Source organism: Mixophyes fleayi, chromosome 3 (genome assembly GCF_038048845.1).
Source record: "Mixophyes fleayi isolate aMixFle1 chromosome 3, aMixFle1.hap1, whole genome shotgun sequence".
Taxonomy (NCBI): Eukaryota; Metazoa; Chordata; class Amphibia; order Anura; family Limnodynastidae; genus Mixophyes; species Mixophyes fleayi.
In genome coordinates, this window is record NC_134404.1 from 165,512,848 (window position 1) to 165,532,614 (window position 19,767).

The following is a 19,767-nucleotide window of genomic DNA, read 5'->3' on the forward strand; positions in this document are numbered from 1 at the left end:
AGCTCCATTCCAACAAAATTACCTTGTCATTCATATCCTAACTTCCATTCCTGCCACCCTTTAACAAGTCACTACTTTTTAAAGTGTCTGGTGATTGGGTTGAGTAATCTGACCTCTCTGTGTCAGGATTAGTGACACTCACTCTCAAGTGATGAAGAGGAATACCATCAGAGGACCATAACTCTAAATAAAGATTTTTTTTTACCTAATAAAAATGTCTCCCCTAACATTTTGGATGGCACTTTTAAACTAAAAATAACACAGGAGTTACATAATTCTGTAATCATACTTATTACACACCAATAAGATGTAATTGAAATCAATAAAAGTGTAGAATATCAAACCTGTTTATCAATATAACTACATTTACCACAGTTTTATTTCTGTTACAGATTCAATTGTAATTGGATTCTGGGTTGGCCTAGCAGTCTTTGTTATTTTCATGTTTTTTGTTTTGACTTTGTTGACAAAGACAGGAGCGCCTCACCAAGAGTAAGTCTATTAAAATATTCAAAATTATGTGACTGTGTATTGCTTGACACCAAAGTGTTTTGTGAGAATGTTTGGATGCAATATTTTGACTATGCTTGAATGTGAGAATTGATCAAACAAGGAGATTTTCTAGAAGAATCAGGCGAGAGAAGAAATATCTGCTGTATTGACATACTGGATGTTTGTATTTTATTTGTAAGTGAGCATGCAGCAAGATGGGACTTCCTAGGGATGGCACCATTCACATGTTCTAATATGAACATGTGAATGGTGCCACACTATTTTGTGTTGCTTTAACCGTGCAAAATGCTGAATTTTTAACTTTATGCATATCTTTCCACTCTTATGCACATTATATGTTTGCCAAAATGCATGAAAAAATACTAGTGTTGATCTCTCGTCTGCTTTCATTTGAGGATTTCCCTGATGACATCATGATTTGTAGCATGTGTCTGCTTTTTAAAACACTGCATTCAGTTTAGCTATAAATTCCTATCTAGCTATAGTTTGCTATCTCTCTTACTGGAAATTGGGCTGTCTAACAGCTTTTACTGTGGATTTACCAAGTACAAACACAACACACCTACAACTTTAAAACTGATATCTACAGCAACACCTGGAGTGTGACTCAAGAGATTTCAGTGTTTGAATTAAAAGCAAACACCACTTTATAAAAAATAGTGTTAAAAATGAATTTCCTACATCCCTTCCATAAATGGGTTCCACGGTGGCGAACTTACACTATTTACAGAGAAGGCTGAAATAGAGTGTAATGGTAGGCTTGGCTCTCACCACTTCAGCCTACTGGCGCAACACCATTTGAATGTCTCAGCACAGTAACTGTTTGCGATGTAATCACATTAGCGGGTAGAATTACACACATCAAACTCCATTGCAGCCTGCTCTGTAAATTGGGTCTTCCTTTGTGGAGACTCATTTTCACCTGTCAGCTAAAACATTACCTGTGTAACTAAATTATTTGTGTTACAATTGTATGTTATACAATACAGAGGGTATTGGCTGTGGAGAAAATTGTTGTTGTTACAGGCAACACCATATAATTCCTTTGCACCAGTTTACATAAATCTACCACAATTTTATTTTACATTTTAAAGAACCTTGCCTTACACTGCTTTCATAGAGCAAGGATATTTTAGTACAGTAAAAAGAAAGAGAAACCCAGTGCACCAGTGGATCCAGAGCCTTAACTTGACATTTTAGTATCCAGAGTGAAAGAACATTGGTGTGCCCCCACTCGTTTAACCCTTAACAAAAGCTAGACCATTCTCCAACCCTGTGCTGTGCTGTGCTCTTTTCCAGGTTTAACTACCTGATGGTGTTTCTGGTGTATTAAGCCCAGTTTCTGCTTGGCTGGAGCTTGGAATGTTGGGGCCCCATTTGTAAAGATATCATTACTATTCACTCTTGGAAAGCAGAGCAGTGAGTGAACATGAAGCCACCCTTTCCCAAAACCAGCTCTAAAATGAAAATCACATATTTATAAATAGGTCTATTTTCCCATACAGCCCTGACATCAAATTAATAGCAATCACATTAACTAAATAGCCCTTCTCCCCCACATTCAGTTAATATGCTACAAGTCACCCCACCATTTAATTAATAGCACTGCAAAAATAAATGAGTAGCCCTTATTCATCATTAAATTAATAGCATACACCATTACACTAATAGTCACCCCCCACATTACACTAAAATCACACATACCTTCTTCCATCAGGACTCCTTCGCTGTATGCTCCCTTGCTGCCTGCACACCTGGGACTATGGGCTCATATCATAAAATGTGTGGCCCCATATGTAACTTGCTGAGAAGGGTAGAGACTTTCACACGCTGAGGGGAGGGCTCACATGCTGATGATTGTCACAAACTTTGGGCAGTGTGGATGGCTGTCATGCGGCCGGTGGGAGATCTTGCCAGAAGTGTAGATTGAGAGAAAGGGCTGTCATACGCTGATTGGAGGATGGTGGAGGCTGTCACACTGATTGGACGAAGATGGAGAGAGGCTTTCACTTGTTGAGAGAAGGGAGGGGCATGGACTGAAGGGGAAGCAGTCACACGGGGATGTAGGGTTGGAACAAAGAGTCTGCCACATGAGAAGGGAGTAAAGAGTCAGATGAGAGCAATGGATCAGATTAATTAGTAACGCACATTCACTTCTATCAGTATCTGGTGCTGTCGGTAGTCATGCATTACTGTGGTAAATAGAGTGCAGCCGTTTTGATTTAAAATAAACATGGAAACTAGTATAGATCCAAATGAGATTGATTTATATAGAAAATAAAATATATAAATTGCACGGTGACTGAAATACTTACCAGGGTTACTAGTTTTATAATCTAACTCACTGGGTAAATCAATGTATAATTTCTATTACATTTTTTAACTAGTGTAATGTCCGTTTTGTCGCTATCACTAAATTTTGTCCAATGCGACTAATGTGGTTCCAAAGCACAAAAAATATTTAATAGCAACATATAGCAGATATAAAGTATAAATAATATAAAGTACAACCGATACATACGCTGCGCAGCCCTGGACCCAAAAAAGCCCGTCAGTCCTGATGTCTGTTGGCAAAAAGAGAATCTGTTCCTGAATCAGAGCTGCTTTTATGTTGTTAAGTTTAGAAAAAATACTGATGATGTCGCAAAATATACACAGATAACACTAAAAGAGTTCTTCATTGGTCCTGGGTTAACAATGTTCCAGTAGACTGCTGGTCATAGGTCAGTTCATTTGATCTTCTCCCAAAGGAGGGGGCAACTCACTTCCAACTGTTACCTGCATGTCATCCCGCTGAAGATATGGTTTAAAATGACCCATAAGAAGATTGCTTTTTAGTATTAGTCTGATATTGTTCGAAACTAGTGTTCGCTAGATGCGATTGTTATTCTGTCGAAACCGGGCTACTGCTGATGATATATGCTTTCATATAAGACCAAACTCTTTACATTTTAGAGATCCTGAACCATAAATACCTTTATTGTAATATTATCTGTGTATAAATAACCTTTAATTCATTTATTAAATAATCAAGTGTGAAACAGAACTTTTTTTTAGAAAGTGTGTACTATATACAAATGTGAGTATTGGTGCGATTGCGTCATTGCACGTGGTGTACTGATAGTATTCGCACGGTAAACCAATATTAATTAATTTAGCCGACTTCATCAAATTATTTGACTTCCACAGGCCATCCTTTGATAGTGTACAAAATATCACCTAATTATACTTTCTATCTCAGGATTGTAATGCAATTTTTCATTAACCGTGGGTACCTATACCTCTCATTATCATCACATTCTCATTTTCAGTATTCACCTCAGTAGAACGTTTTTCCAACACAGTAGGAATACACCTGACACATAAGCCAATTACTATAATGACACCAAACATAAAGATAAGGAGCTTACCTATACTAGTAATCATTTCTTGTACCCATTCCCCTAGACCCGAGAACCATTTGCTGGGTTCAACCAGAAGAACCATCCTGCTACTTTTTTTTCCTATTTCATACAATGAAGAATTATGGTTCTTCCGCAATTACAATTTTAACTGTAGGATTTCGTCCATCTTCCAGTCAATTACTTCTTTAGGCTCATCTTTATTATTATTGATGTATGTGCAACCTGAACATAATAAATTGTGGATCATAACGTATTTCCCATGTTCAACATCGTGACAGTGTCTGGCATACCAAGTGATAGTATTTTGAGTTTCTGTTGCTGCTGTCTTAGCTGCTTGCTCATCTTTATGAGGTATTGAATAGTCACTTCATTGTTGCATTTTAAATCATCCTGTGGACCTATGATCAAATGAGGTTGTCGACCAAAAGGTTTCTCAAAGGTGGACAAATTAGGAGGTGTGGGAGTGGTTCTGATGCTATGGAGGACAAGTGGCAAAGCTTCTTCATCCAGTTTCAGCAATTACCTTACTCAATTTGTTCTTAATGGTACCGTTTACCATTTCCACCTTCCCACTGGCTTGTGGTTGGTAAGGAGTATAAAGTTTGCTATCAATTCCCATGAGTTTTCATTCATTCAGATTCCGGACACCAGTCAGCTGTACAACCTGATTCATTGGCAGTTCCTAGCTCCACAGGACCTCCTCAACAGCCACTGCTGCAGAACATCTTATCCACCGTCTTCCTGATTCATTGACGCTTCCTAGCTCCACATGATCTCCTTAGCACTCGCTGCTGCAGAACATCTTATCCATTGTGTTCCTGATTTATTGGCGCTTCCTAGCTCCACAGGACCTCCTCAACAGCCACTGCTGCAGAACACATCTTATCTGCTGTATTCCCGATTCATTGGTGCTTCCAAGCTCCACAGGACCTCCTCAACAGTCGCTGCTGCAGAACATCTTATCCACTGTGTTCTTGATTCATTGGAGATTCCTAGCTCCACAGGAACTCCTCAGCCACTGCTGCAGAATATCTTATCCACTGTGTTCCTGATTCATTGGCGCTTCCTAGCTCCACAGGACTTCCACAACATCCCCTCCTGCTCTTCAGTTCTTCTTTAAACTGGGCTTTCCTTCAGATTTTGTCAGATACCCTCTGAGAGGACCGCGACCTGCGGTTAGGAAGCTACTAAGTCCATACTCCCTTGCAGGACTCCCTGGTGAAAACCTCCCTCTCCGATAGACTCCGCACCTCAAAGAGGGTGGTGTTAAAACCGGGCAAACCCTTCAGGCATTCCTAGACCTCCAAATTGTGACAGGTGCATACTAACACATACTTGATATTCCTGCAAGGTGGTAATTGGATGAAGTCAATTTGTATTACCTGGAATGGTCTGTCTGTAGGAGGGATATGGGATGGCTCCGTTGGTATTGTCTTTCCAAAATTTTTCCTCAAACAGGTAAGACAAGACATTGCCTTCTTACTAGCTTGAGAAGAAAAGCCTGGTGCACACCATTATGCACTAATCAGCTTACACATACCTTCTTTACCCAGATGAGTCACACCATGTGCTGTCTCAGCTAGGCCTGGGAAATATGCTCTGGGAGCCATGGGCCATCCTTGTCCATCTCTCCAGAATCCAGAGACTCTTGACCACATGCCTTCGCCTTCCAGACCGCATTTTCTTGTAGGGGACACAAATCTTGCATTTCAATTAATTTTTGTGTGTTTGTCATTTGGAAAACCATTATCTTGTCAGTGAGCGTGCTACTGGTGTGCGTGCCGCTGCTATAAAGTTTCTAAGACGCCAGAGGGCCCCAAAGTCATGCACTATCCCAAAAGCGTACTGTCACTCACCGGACTGTGAGTGCCACTTCCCGTGTATTCAGGAACCGTGGCCGTCCGCCATCCTGAGGGTCTGCGCATGTGCAGCCCTTTCAAACCTTCAGTACCTGTTGCTTTTAATTGATTGGATGATCAGGCAACCCTCCCTATTTAAACCACCTGTGATCATTACCTGGTTGCCTGATCTTGGAGTCTCATTCCCCATGAGCCTCTGAAGGTGTTCCTGTGTTCCTCGTGTATTCAGCTCCTGCTGATTCCTGTTCACTTCAACTCTCCTGTGTTCATCGTGCCTGCACTCAGCTGATTCCTATCCGCTGCCTCCGTTGCTTCTACAGAGTTCCTGCTCACTTCAACTCTCCTGTGTTCATCGTGCCTGCACTCAGCTGATTCCTATCCGCTGCCTCCGTTACTTCTACAGAGTTCCTGCTCACTTCAACTCTCCTGGGTTTATCGTGTCAGCGCTCCGCTGCCAACACCTCTACTACTGGATACCATACAGCCTCAACTCTCCCGTGTTCTTCATGTTTCCAGTTCCACTTACTACTGCTTCCTGAGTATTGCTTCGTTCATTCTGGATTACCTGCCGTGCGCTGCACCAACCTGATTACCGCTTCCATCCTCCAGCGGTCTCTCCTCCTGCCGGCCTTCAGGTATCCCTGCACGTCTCTCTGACAGCCTGCTCTCCTGAACCGCGGTATGCATACTTTCTATTGACTTTGCTTGTGTATTGCATATCCATCTGGACTGAGTTGTGTTCTCCTCCGGAGCCTCCTATCCACTGAAGCTATTGTTACCATTGACTTTGTTTCCTATTGCCTGGATAGTTATTGTGACTTTGTATTCCTAAGCAGTGCTTGTCAGTTATCGTTTATTGTGGATATCATCGTGGGATCAAGTTCTGTGTGCCCCGTGTATACTCTGCTTTACATTCATCTCCTCGTGCCCCTCCTCACATATATATAGCAGTGGTACAACTTGCTGACGCAGACCACTGACTCCTGTTCCCTGTGACACCAGTTTCAAGTATCCTCTCACATAAGCAGTGGTACAACTTGCTATACGCAGACCACTGACTTCCCTGTTACCTGGATTCCATTCCTTCACCTAGACAGCGGTACAACTTGCTATACGCAGACCGCTGACTCTCACTACCTCCTCGCTACTCCTGGACATTCCACCTCACTATAGCAGTGGTACAACTTGCTATACGCAGACCACTGACTTGCCTCACGTTCCCTTGTCCATCTGGTTCCTCGTGTACATTCATCAACTCATTACCAGTTGCTGCTAGTCATAGACTTTCCTCGAGCATTCTCTCACCATCTGCTGTTTCTCCTGTTCCGTTGTCACCCTGCTACCAGAGAACCATATTACCAACTATATTACTCTGGTAAGTCCATCATCTGGTGATATCCTGGGCAAAGACTCCTAGTGCCCGTGACAGTAAGATCAGGCCATGACAGACCCAGGTGCGGAACCTACAGCTAAAGAGATGCTGCAGCATCTGGTTACCCGTATGGAACAACAGGATGCTCGCCAACAACTTTTGCTGCAATGTTACCAGGCGTTAGCCTCCCAAGGAACGTCTGTGCAAAATATCACAGCTACTGTTGATGCTCCTTCGCCTTCCTCCGTTTCCCCAGTGCCATCCCAGGTGTCTACTGCTTCCACGCTTCACCTGCCTACTCCATCAAAATATGATGGAGACCCCAAAACATGCAGGGGTTTTCTAAATCAATGCTCAGTTCATTTTGAGCTCCAACCTCACAATTTCTCTACTCATCGTTCCAGAGTGGCCTATCTCATTTCCTTATTTTCCGGACAAGCTCTCGCATGGGCTTCCCCTCTGTGGGAAAGAAATGATCCATTATTACAGGATAGTGCCAAATTTATTTCCACGTTTCGAAGTGTATTTGATGAACCTGGTCGTGTTATTTCCGCTGCATCCAGCATCCTCCGTCTACGTCAGGGTTCTCGTACAGTAGGCCAGTACGTCATTCAATTTCGGATATTAGCCTCTGAACTTCAGTGGAACACTGAAGCGTTAATTGCTGCCTTCTGGCAGGGGCTTTCTGATAAAATTAAAGATGCACTGACTACTCAAGAATTACCTACTTCTCTAGAAGATTTGATTTCTCTTTGCCACCGTGTAGACATGAGATTTCGTGAAAGAGAGTCTGAAAAAACAACTTCATTTAAAGCACCTCTTCGCTCAATTCCTCAACTTCGCCCAGCTTCATCTCCGGTGATACCCATGGAGATAGGTCGCTCCAAATTAACTTCAGAGGAGAGGGACCGAAGAGTAAAGAATAGACTTTGTATCTATTGTGCTGATTCCACTCATATGCTCAATTCATGTCCTAAAAAATTGGGAAATGCCAGGCCCTAACCAGTTCTGGAGAGGTGAAGTTAGGGTCCCTGGAGTCCTCTCCATGTTCTACGAAATTAAAAGTTTGTGCTTTTGATGTTACCGTTTCCTTTGCTACCAAATCCTTTAAGTCCCAAGCACTTATTGACTCTGGAGCTGCAGGAAATTTTATTTCTAAATCCCTCGTGAATCAATGGTCCCTACCAGTGATTACTTTGAAGACACCTATTACTGTGACTGCTATCGATGGATCACGCATTATTAATGGTCTCATCACCCAGAGTACGTCTCCAGTAACCCTTCAAATTGGTGTATTACACCAAGAAGAAATTTCATTTTTAATTCTTCCTGTTACTACCAGTCCGATTGTATTAGGCCTTCCATGGCTTCAACGTCACTCTCCCCAGATTAACTGGCACACTCCCCAAGTTACGTCTTGAGGGACTGAATGTCATCATCGTTGCCTCTCTCAAGTCGTTCCTCTCAAAATACAGCAATCCTCTATTTCACCTTCCTCACCGGGACTTCCTCCTCAGTATGCTTCTTTTGCCGATGTATTTGATAAAACTCAGTCTGAACGTCTTCCTCCTCATCGTTCGTGGGACTGTCCGATTGATCTTCAACCTGGCAAGACTCCTCCCAGGGGAAGTGTGTATCCACTTTCATTACCTGAAACTCAAGCTACATCTGAATACATCCAAGAGAATCTCCAGCGAGGATTTATTCGACCTTCTACCTCTCCCGCTGGAGCCGGGTTTTTCTTCGTAAAAAAGAAGGATGGATCATTACGCCCCTGCATAGATTTCCGTGGACTTAATGCCATAACTATCAAAAATCGGTATCCCATTCCACTAATTACTGAGTTATTTGATCGTATCAAGGGAGCCCGGATCTTTACCAAGTTGGATCTTTGTGGTGCCTACAATTTAATTCGAATCAGGTCCGGTGACGAATGGAAGACAGCTTTCAACACCAGAGACGGGCATTATGAATATTTAGTGGTGCCCTTCGGGTTATGTAATGCCCCCGCTGTTTTCCAGGGTTTCATTAATGAGATCTTCCGGGACTTGTTATATGTTTGTGTCGTCATCTATCTGGACGACATATTGATCTTTTTGCAGGACCTATCTTCTCATCATCAACATGTGGCAGAGGTCCTTTCCAGACTCCGGAAAAATTCATTATTCTGCAAGTTAGAAAAATGTTCATTCGAGTTGCCCCAGATTCCATTTCTGGGATATATTGTCTCCGGTGTTGGTCTTCAGATGGATCCAGAAAAGGTAAATGCTGTGTTACATTGGCCTCAGCCAACTACTCTTCGTGCAATTCAGCGTTTTTTAGGTTTTGCCAATTACTATAGACGCTTCATTCAAGATTTTTCCTCGATTGCATCTCCTATTGTGGCCCTAACTCGTAAAGGGGCCAATACTAAACAATGGTCCTCTGAGGCTCTTCAAGCCTTCCAGTTTCTCAAAGAGTCCTTCTCCTCTGCTCCTGTTCTTCGACAGCCTGATGTGACGCTTCCCTTTTTCCTAGAGGTAGATGCCTCTAATGTTGGTTTAGGAGCCATTCTCTCCCAAAGATCGGAGCAACAAAAATTCCATCCTTGTGCCTTTTACTCTCGGGGTCTTCTGCCTGTGGAGAAGAATTATACCATCGGGGACAAGGAGTTGCTGGCTATAAAAGTAGCATTAGAGGAGTGGAGATATTTGTTGGAGGGAGCTCGTCATCCTGTGACAATTTTTACTGATCACAAAAATTTGTCATATTTACAGTCTGCTCAATGTTTGAATCCTCGTCAAGCAAGATGGTCTCTTTTCTTTTCTCGTTTTGAACTAATCATAACCTTCAAACCAGCTGCAAAAAATAAAAAAGCAGACGCTCTATCTCGAGCTTTTGTGACGTCCTCAGACGTTGAAGATGGTTCCAACCACTCTATATTAGACCCCAAATGTGTTTCTCTGGCTGCTTCTTCCACTAAGGTGCTACCATTTGGGAGAACCCTCGTGCCTCCTGCTCTTAGGAAGAAAATCCTTTCGTGGTTTCACTCTTCTCGTTTTTCTGGACACTCTGGTGAACGCAAGACCTTTGAAATTCTTTCTCGAAGTTACTGGTGGCCTTCTATGAGGAGAGATGTCAAAGATTTTGTAGCTGCATGTGAATTGTGTTCCCAGTTCAAGACTCCCCGCAGAACTCCAGCGGGTTTGCTTCAACCACTACCCATTCCGTCCAAGCCGTGGACCCATATTAGTATGGACTTTGTTACTGATCTTCCTCCTAGTAAAAACTGCAATACTATTTGGGTAGTGGTGGACAGATTTTCGAAGATGGCGCATTTCGTTCCTTTGACTGGTTTGCCTTCTTCTTCTACTCTGGCTGATTATTTCATCAAAGAAATCTTCCGTATTCATGGATGTCCTTCCGAGATTGTTTCAGATAGAGGAGTACAATTCGTTTCCAGATTCTGGCGGGCCCTCTGTAAGACCTTGGGTATCCGATTATCACTCTCATCCTCCTACCATCCTCAATCAAACGGACAAACCGAAAGGGTCAATCAAGATCTTGAGACTTTTATAAGGATGTTCTCTTCAGCCAACCAAGACAACTGGGTAGAATTGCTTCCATGGGCTGAATTCGCTCATAACAACATGTATCATGAGTCATCTTCTAAAACTCCATTCTTTGTGGTTTACGGTCACCATCCGTCTTTTCCGGAATTTCCTGCCCTCCCTCCCACCCAAGTTCCTGCTGTAGAGACTGTTTGTCAAACCTTCAAAAATATTTGGTCTCAGGTCAAAACCTGTTTAAAGAAGACATCTGCCAGAAATAAGTCTTTTGCAGATAAAAAGAGACGGGCTATTCCACCACTGAAAATCGGAGATCGTGTTTGGTTATCAACCAAAAATATTCGTTTGAAGGTCCCATCGATGAAGTTCGCTCCTCGTTTTATTGGTCCGTATAGGATCATTTAAGTGATAAATCCAGTTTGTTTCAAACTTCTACTTCCTAAGAACCTTCGTATTGCCAATGCCTTCCATGTCTCTTTGCTCAAACCTCTTATCATCAACCGTTTCTCGGTCCCTCCTTCAGCACCTCGGCCAGTTCAAATTAATCAAGAGGAGGACTTTGAGATTACTCACATATTGGATGCAAAAATTTCGCGAGGAGTTCTTTGTTTCCTCGTTCATTGGAAGGGCTTTGGTCCTGAGGAGCGTTCATGGATCAAAGCAGAAGATCTCAACGCTCCAGCTCTTCTTAAGAAGTTTTATTCCAAGTTTCCGGACAAACCCGGTTCCAGGTGTTCTGTGCCCACCTTTAAAAGGGGGGGGTACTGTCACTCACCGGACTGTGAGTGCCACTTCCCGTGTATTCAGGAACCGTGGCCGTCCGCCATCCTGAGGGTCTGCGCATGTGCAGCCCTTTCAAACCTTCAGTACCTGTTGCTTTTAATTGATTGGATGATCAGGCAACCCTCCCTATTTAAACCACCTGTGATCATTACCTGGTTGCCTGATTTTGGAGTCTCATTCCCCATGAGCCTCTGAAGGTGTTCCTGTGTTCCTCGTGTATTCAGCTCCTGCTGATTCCTGTTCACTTCAACTCTCCTGTGTTCATCGTGCCTGCACTCAGCTGATTCCTATTCGCTGCCTCCGTTGCTTCTACAGAGTTCCTGCTCAATTCAACTCTCCTGTGTTCATCGTGCCTGCACTCAGCCGATTCCTATCCGCTGCCTCCGTTACTTCTACAGAGTTCCTGCTCACTTCAACTCTCCTGTGTTCATCGTGCCTGCACTCAGCTGATTCCTATCCGCTGCCTCCGTTTCTACTACAGAGTTCCTGATCGTCTCAACTCTCCTGGGTTTATCGTGTCAGCGCTCCGCTGCCTCCACCTCTACTACTGGATACCAGACAGCCTCAACTCTCCCGTGTTCTTCATGTTTCCAGTTCCACTTACTACTGCTTCCTGAGTATTGCTTCGTTCATTCTGGATTACCTGCCGTGCGCTGCACCAACCTGATTACCGCTTCCACCCTCCAGCGGTCTCTCCTCCTGCCGGCCTTCAGCCGTTCAGGTATCCCTGCACGTCTCTCTGACAGCCTGCTCTCCTTAACCGCGGTATGCATACTTTCCATTGACTTTGCTTGTGTATTGCATATCCATCTGGACTGAGTTGTGTTCTCCTCCGGAGCCTCCTATCCACTGAAGCTATTGTTACCATTGACTTTGTTTCCTATTGCCTGGATAGTTATTGTGACTTTGTATTCTTAAGCAGTGCTTGTCAGTTATCGTTTATTGTGGATATCATCGTGGGATCAAGTTCTGTGTGCCCCGTGTATACTCTGCTTTACATTCATCTCCTTGTGCCCCTCCTCACATATATATAGCAGTGGTACAACTTGCTGACGCAGACCACTGACTCCTGTTCCCTGTGACACCAGTTTCAAGTATCCTCTCACATAAGCAGTGGTACAACTTGCTATACGCAGACCACTGACTTCCCTGTTACCTACCTTCACCTGGATTCCATTCCTTCACCTAGACAGCGTTACAACTTGCTATACGCAGACCGCTGACTCTCACTACCTCCTCGCTACTCCTGGACATTCCACCTCACTATAGCAGTGGTACAACTTGCTATACGCAGACCACTGACTTGCCTCACGTTCCCTTGTCCATCTGGTTCCTCGTGTACATTCATCTACTCATTACCAGTTGCTGCTAGTCATAGACTTTCCTCGAGCATTCTCTCATCATCTGCTGTTTCTCCTGTTCCGTTGTCACCCTGCTACCAGAGAACCATATTACCAACTATATTACTCTGGTAAGTCCATCATCTGGTGATATCCTGGGCAAAGACTCCTAGTGCCCGTGACACGTACCTAGAGTCAGTGTATAGAGTATATTAGCTGATTTACCCTCTGCTAGCTCTCACACTCACACCAATGCCACAAATTCAGTCACTTGGGCTGAGTGAGGTATACCAAGGGGTTCAACTTCTATAACATCCTCATCATCTACAACAGCATAACCGGTACATAGTTCTCCTATGCCCGTCTGTCTATGACAACTCCCATCCATGTAAAATCTACATTTTTTAAGGGGATGTTACGTATGTCGAGTCACGCAGTAAAGGTCTGTTTCAGATATTCCATACAATCGTGCGTTTTAGTATACCTGCCAAATTCACCCTCAGCTAGTCCTCTCTCCTTCCACCCTTTGTGCATCTCAAGGCACATATGGTAGGCATGTAGCTGAATTTAAGGTATTGCACCTTTTAATGGTGATATTTGCATGTGCCATCAGAGCTAATTCCCATTTTGTAAACCTTGCCGAGGAGACATGCCTAGTTTGAGCAGATGTTAACAGAACAGACACTGCATGTGGTGTATAGACAGTTATTATTATTATTATTATTATTATCCTTTATTTGTTTGGCGCCACAAGGGTTCCGCAGCGCCGTACACTGTACAAAACAGTAGACTATACAGGGTAAGACATTACTGAACAATAAATACCAAACTTCAGAGGCTCCAGGCAGGCTAATGCAGTAAGGACGGAGCAGAAGAACAGGTATGGATACAGGAGGGAAGAGAGCCCTGCTCAAGTGAGCTTACATCCTAAGGGAGAGTAAACAAGACTCAGGCACAAAGGGAGTCAGTAGATGCATATGGGAGGGAGAGGGGACCGGGAGGAGAGAGGGGAATATGGGTTAGGTGGAAGGATGGTAGGCTTTGAGGAAGAGGTGAGTTTTAAGTGCTCGTTTGAAGGAGCTTAGATTGGGAGAGAGACGGATGGAGCGAGGGAGGTTGTTCCAGTGAAGGGGGGCTGCACGGGAGAAGTCCTGGATTCTGGAGTGGGAAGAGGTGACCAGGGACAGTTAAATCATGTCCTAATACTACTTCCTCGCTCTTACATACCATAAGTTGCTGCTACACTTCTTAAACACATAGGGAGAGATCTTGCCACAGTGTCCAATTGTGCACTGTAGTGCACGAGTGCACACAGCGACAGTTACCCAGAAGGAACCTAGTTCTGGATGCCAAAACGGAGTCCAGTGGTGGCAGCAGGCTCCTCCTACTGCAGCAGGAGGGGCGTATTCGGAATAACAAAAGGGGACGGTGGCAAAGTAGGCCAAGCCGGTTCCCAGAAACTACACAGAGGGTGGCATAGGCGGTCCATCCTGTCACACCATCCATTAAACTGAAACAGCTACCTCTCTGTAGTGCACACCATCTTTTATGTCTGATAACCCAATGTATCTGGTCATTGCGGTCAGGACTTTATTAAAATAGTATGCTGCAGTTTCACAATGCTTTTGTTTGATAGTAAACATTTTGCTCCAGTCCACTACTGCTGGAAAATATATACCCAATTGGAAGATTATGTGTTTTATATTCGTTTGGTTATCTTCATCCATTAAGGACTTATCTTCCTCCAACATACAATCCTTAATAAACTTTTGTAGATCAGTATTGGAAGGAAGACAGGCCCTTAACACCACTCACCAATCTTTATTAGTTGACTCATGACAATTACCCAAATCTTAAACAAATTTGTGACATTTGTCCAAATTTTTCATTGGGCCTGGGAAATCATAAATAACTGAATGCAGCTCAGACCTAGTCCATGGACAATGCATTGTTATATGGTTTATGGGGACTACACCATCTTTGTCCGCTTTCCCATTAGAAACTGTTATTGAACGGAAAGAATGTAAGCCCACTAAATCATTGCATTCAGGATTAATTGCTGGAAGCGCCGTTTCAGTACAATGTATATTTCCCCTCTTATTGATTTCTACCCTAATTTCACCAATTTCAGCTACTGCCACTGCTGTTGGAACGCTACCTTTCCTTGCCTGCGTGGCACTTCTTGCATATTAATTGCATGGGCAATAGCTGAAATAACAGTGGATTCGTTGTCTTCTTCAGACACATTACCTTGCATACCACTCAATATGGAATATAAATTACTTGTTATATTTATAATTTCTGGTACCGGTTGTACTTGCCGCTGTTGCCACAGATTTAAGCAGTCATTGTGTTTAACTCCGTTTTAATGATTTTATCACATATTTTCTCTCCAACAGTTCTTAATACCTTGGGATCAAAACTACCAACTTTGGGAAAGGGTTTCACACATTCATTGGTCATCTTGACCCATTTATCACAGTACGCCATTGCGTAAACAGCATATTTCACAATTATAATATACTTCACCGTACTTCATCGGACATCTCGTGTTTGTTTAGCACCCATATGAAAACTATGCAGTGCAAAAACTCCCGCTAGAGATTTGTGGTGGTTGTGGATGAATTTCATAAGCTGTGTCCACTCAATTCTTCTCAACTGGGTACAACTTAACACTTGCTGCGATGCCAAGCGTACACAGCGAGGACTCCAACACAGACACTTAACTGGGAGAATGGAAATATCGATGTGGTTCCAAAGCACAAAAGAGATTTAATAGCAAAATTTAGCAGAACATAAAATAATACAAGTACAACCGATACATATGCTGCGCAGCCCTGGATCCAGGAAGAGCCTGTCAATCCTAATGTCTGTTGGCAAAGAGTGAATCAGAGCTGCTTTTATGTTGTTAAGTTTAGAAAAAATACTGATGATATACTAAAATATACACAGATAACACTAAAAGAGTTCTTTATTGGTCCAGGGTTAACAATGTTCCAGTAGACTGCTGGTCATAGGTCAGTTCATTTGATCTTCTCCCAAAAGGAGAAAAGCAACTCACTTCCAACTGTTGCCTACATGTCTTCCCGCTGAAGACATGGTTTAAAATGACTCATAAGAAGATTGCTTTTTAGTAATAGTCGGATATTGTTCATAACTAGTGTTCGCTAGATGCAATCGCTACTCTGTTGAAACTGGGTTACTGCTGGTGAAATATACTTTAATAGGAGACCAAACACTTTACATTTTAGAGAACCTGAGCCATAAATACATTTATTGTAATATTATCTTTATAAATAACCTTTAATTCATTTATTAAATAATCAAGTGTGAAATTAAACTTTTTTTTAGAAAGTGTGTACTATTTACAAATGAGTGTGAATGTAACTGTGTGTGTTATTTATCAGTGCGACTGCGTCATTACACGTGGTGTACTGATCACAATCGCACAGTAAACCAATATTAATTTAGTCGACTTCAGCCAATTATTTGACTTCCACACTAGTACCTTTAATAAGAATTGATTCAATAGTCATTGAGTGGCGTATATTTAGTTATTACAGATGATGACCCCTTTACAGGGCTGTAACTAGGGAAATGAAATAGAGGCGACCGCCAAGTACGCAACTCTGAAGGGGTGTGCAGTTTAGGATAATTTTAGGTTCATTTGGTTAAAATTGAGGGTTAGTGGGGCGGCGTTTTGGTTTCTTGCCCCAGGCGCTAAAATTTTTACGGATCTCATCCTTTAGAAGTAGGATACTCTTACAGCAATACTCACTTCATATTCAGAATATTCTCTCAATAGCATATATCAAGCTCACATTAAAAAGTATGTGGACTCCACTTCTAAATAGTGTTTGACCATATCAGCCACATCAGTTTCTATCAGGTACACAAAATCAAGCATACTGCCATGTAATCTCCAATCAAACATTAGCAGTAGAATGGGTCACACAGAAGAGCTCTGTGGCTTTCAACTTGGCACTGTCATGGGTTGCCACCTTTCTAACAAGTCAATTTGTCAGATGTGTGCCCTGCTAGAGCTGCCCTGGTCAACTAAGTGCTGTTATTGTGAACAATATTATTGCAATGACATTCCAGAGAATTGTGTGCTTCCAACTTTGTGGCAACAGTTTGGGGAAGGCCCTTTTCTGATTCAGCATGACACTGCCCCTGTGCACAAACCAAAGTCCATCAACCTCATTGAACACCATTAGGATGAATCGAAACGCAGTCTGCGAGCCAAGCCTTATCGCCCAACATTGGTGCCCAACCTCACTAATGCTCTTTTGGATGAATGAATGTGAATCCCTGTCACCATTTTCCGAAATCTAGTGGAAAACCTTACATGAAGAGTGGGCAATGTTATAGCAGCAAAGGGGTACAAACTCCATATTAATGCCCATTGTTTTGGAATGAGGTGTTCAACAAGCACATATGTATCTGATGTTTGGGTGCCTGCTTACTTTTGGCCATGTAGTGCATGTTGGGCTCACAAAACTTTTAATCAGTAAGTCTGGTTTACATTCCAAATGAGTCTTTAGGATTATTCATTTATAAAATAATTAGTAAGTCAATAAATTTACATCTAGACTTGATGTAGTTCATTTAATAGTTTGTCAGAGATTCTAAAATCATTCATCTTATACTAAGCTGCTGTCAGCCACTATATTCACATTAATGTGTATCATGTCTTTTGTTTGGCTCCAATTGCTGCATAAGCCTATGTTGAGCTGACCCCCAATGGAATGTGTGCAGTAGTAGACTGTGCCATTTATTAACTAGATGTTATGATCCTGTTATCAAGTGCTTAATATTTCACAGTAAACATAATCTAGACTTTTTAATTTATTCTTTATATTTAGTCTCATATTTCAACATATAAAAAGCATATATCTAACACAATCAGTGAACTAGGACAGTGGATTAGTCACCAAACTTGTTGTTACTTTTAGCAAGTTTGTTATTTATTTATCAGTTTACATAAACACCATCTAATTTTTTGTTCCCAAAAGTTCTGAAAACCACTGTATCATAAGCAAGACGACTATATTTTGCTTAAATCAAATTATAAAAAACACCAGTGAGTAGATTATTCAGTTGTCTACAATAGTTTCTATATTAGCATTATAGCTGTGTCTTCATTCATTTCGGCTATTGAGAAATTAGTAAGTTATAATGTAATTAGTGCCTCCCTATATGCCCTCAGAGTCAGGCAAATACAGACTTGAAATAAACCCATATTTGATCATCTTCTCAACAAAGTTGTTATATCCTTTATAAGTCTAGGAGCTGTTAAATAAACTGATTACCGATTTCCAAGATTTATGATCCAACACTAGTAGATCATCGTCGAGAGATTTCTCAGTCGGCATTCGCAATTATTGCTTGTATTCGTAATTAATTTCTTGGACACATGAACCCCTGTGAGCCTTGACTTAACTAAGTATCCATCCTTTTAGAACTATATTGCGAGTATATATGATGGTAAAGTGTGCCTTGGTAATCAAATGTCTGGAGAGCCATCACTGAAATGCCTACATTGCATCTTAGACCCTATATATGTCTGAGGTTGTCCTGTGTCTTATACAAAATCATCTTTTTGTTTCCCGTATAGGATTAACTACCACTAATTATTTGTGGTGCCCTCTGATGCATATACGCATCATCAACCTGACATATATTTTGCTTTACAGCTTGGTTATAGGTGAAGCCCTGTGGGTCAAATTTGTTAAGAGGGGCCGATAAAATTATTCCAGGGGAGGAGAGCATAGTGCGAAAAATACACTATTCTGTGGAGCCTAATGAAAATTTAACAGAGTCTGTATTTTTCGGATAGTGTCCTGTTCCTCTAGGATTTACTTAATTTCTGTTCATTCAAAAAGAAGCACATAAAAAAGTAATTATTAGTAGAACATTTACACTGTAATACTTTGGACAGCCACATTTTATTACTGTGTTTCCTTCATGCAGAAATGACACTCTGATCTCTAGAAAATCCTAGTACTTGCTAGTTCTAAGATTTTAATATTGGGTTGTTGTTTGATCACAAATTATAGCATTTGTCTCCAATCTTCTTCTGTGTAATTCTCCAGCGTCCAAATGTGTGGTAAGTAAAAATTATCACATAGCGAAGTACTGTGATGGTATCATAAGCATCCACAAATAACCATGTAGTAATACAGAAGGTATAAATACACACTTCAAATATTATGATAGTGTAATCATGGTCAACAAAAATACATGGAATAATATTAAGTGTGTAGATCAAAGATACTCAACCCTATATAAAATGTTGTGTTTAATACTGAATAAATATGCATAAAACATATATAAAAAATAAAAATTTGGAACACACTGTATCACACTAGCTAGAATATTACTACTCCTACCAGAAATAAACAGAGAGTCCCCTCCTATAGCCAACAAAGGCATTTCAACTGAATTAAAGGCTTTCTCAAGGTGGTGGGGACAAAACACACAAGGCTCCAAGGTGAAAGGACCAATCATAATGATCATCCATTTTCAAACATACAATAAAGACAACAAAATGTATACAAACACAATAAGCATTTTTCTTTACCACACCTTTGGATGCCTGAAAACTACATGGAAGAAGCACGTCTGGTTATCCAGAGAGAAAGTGGATACTTTGACAGTTGATCCTACACTATAAGATGCAAGACTTATATATTCATCATTACATCTGAGCGCAATTGAGTGCATCATTACTATTTATTTTCATCACAGTACTTCACTATATGTGTTCTCCTCTCCCCCTCATCTTTTTTTTGGGGGTTGAAGACAAATCCTATAACTAGTGATCAAACAACAACCCAATGTTAGAATCTTAGCATGTTAGAAAGTAAATACAGTTGATTCTACACCATCATAAGATACAAGCTTTATACATTTGTCATTACATTTGAGAGTATCATTACTTCACAA

The 19,767-nt window shown here is 41.7% G+C and overlaps 1 protein-coding gene across 2 annotated transcripts in view; it reads left to right on the forward strand.

The window, feature by feature from the left end:
• Window positions 1–19,767, forward strand: part of MRAP2 (melanocortin 2 receptor accessory protein 2) — a 122,337-nt gene that overhangs the window by 88,483 nt on the left and 14,087 nt on the right. For both annotated transcript variants that reach the window (XM_075202717.1, XM_075202718.1), the window contains one exon: window positions 393–492. In XM_075202717.1, the coding sequence (XP_075058818.1) occupies window positions 393–492 (100 nt within the window). The remainder of the gene's footprint in view (window positions 1–392; window positions 493–19,767) is intronic.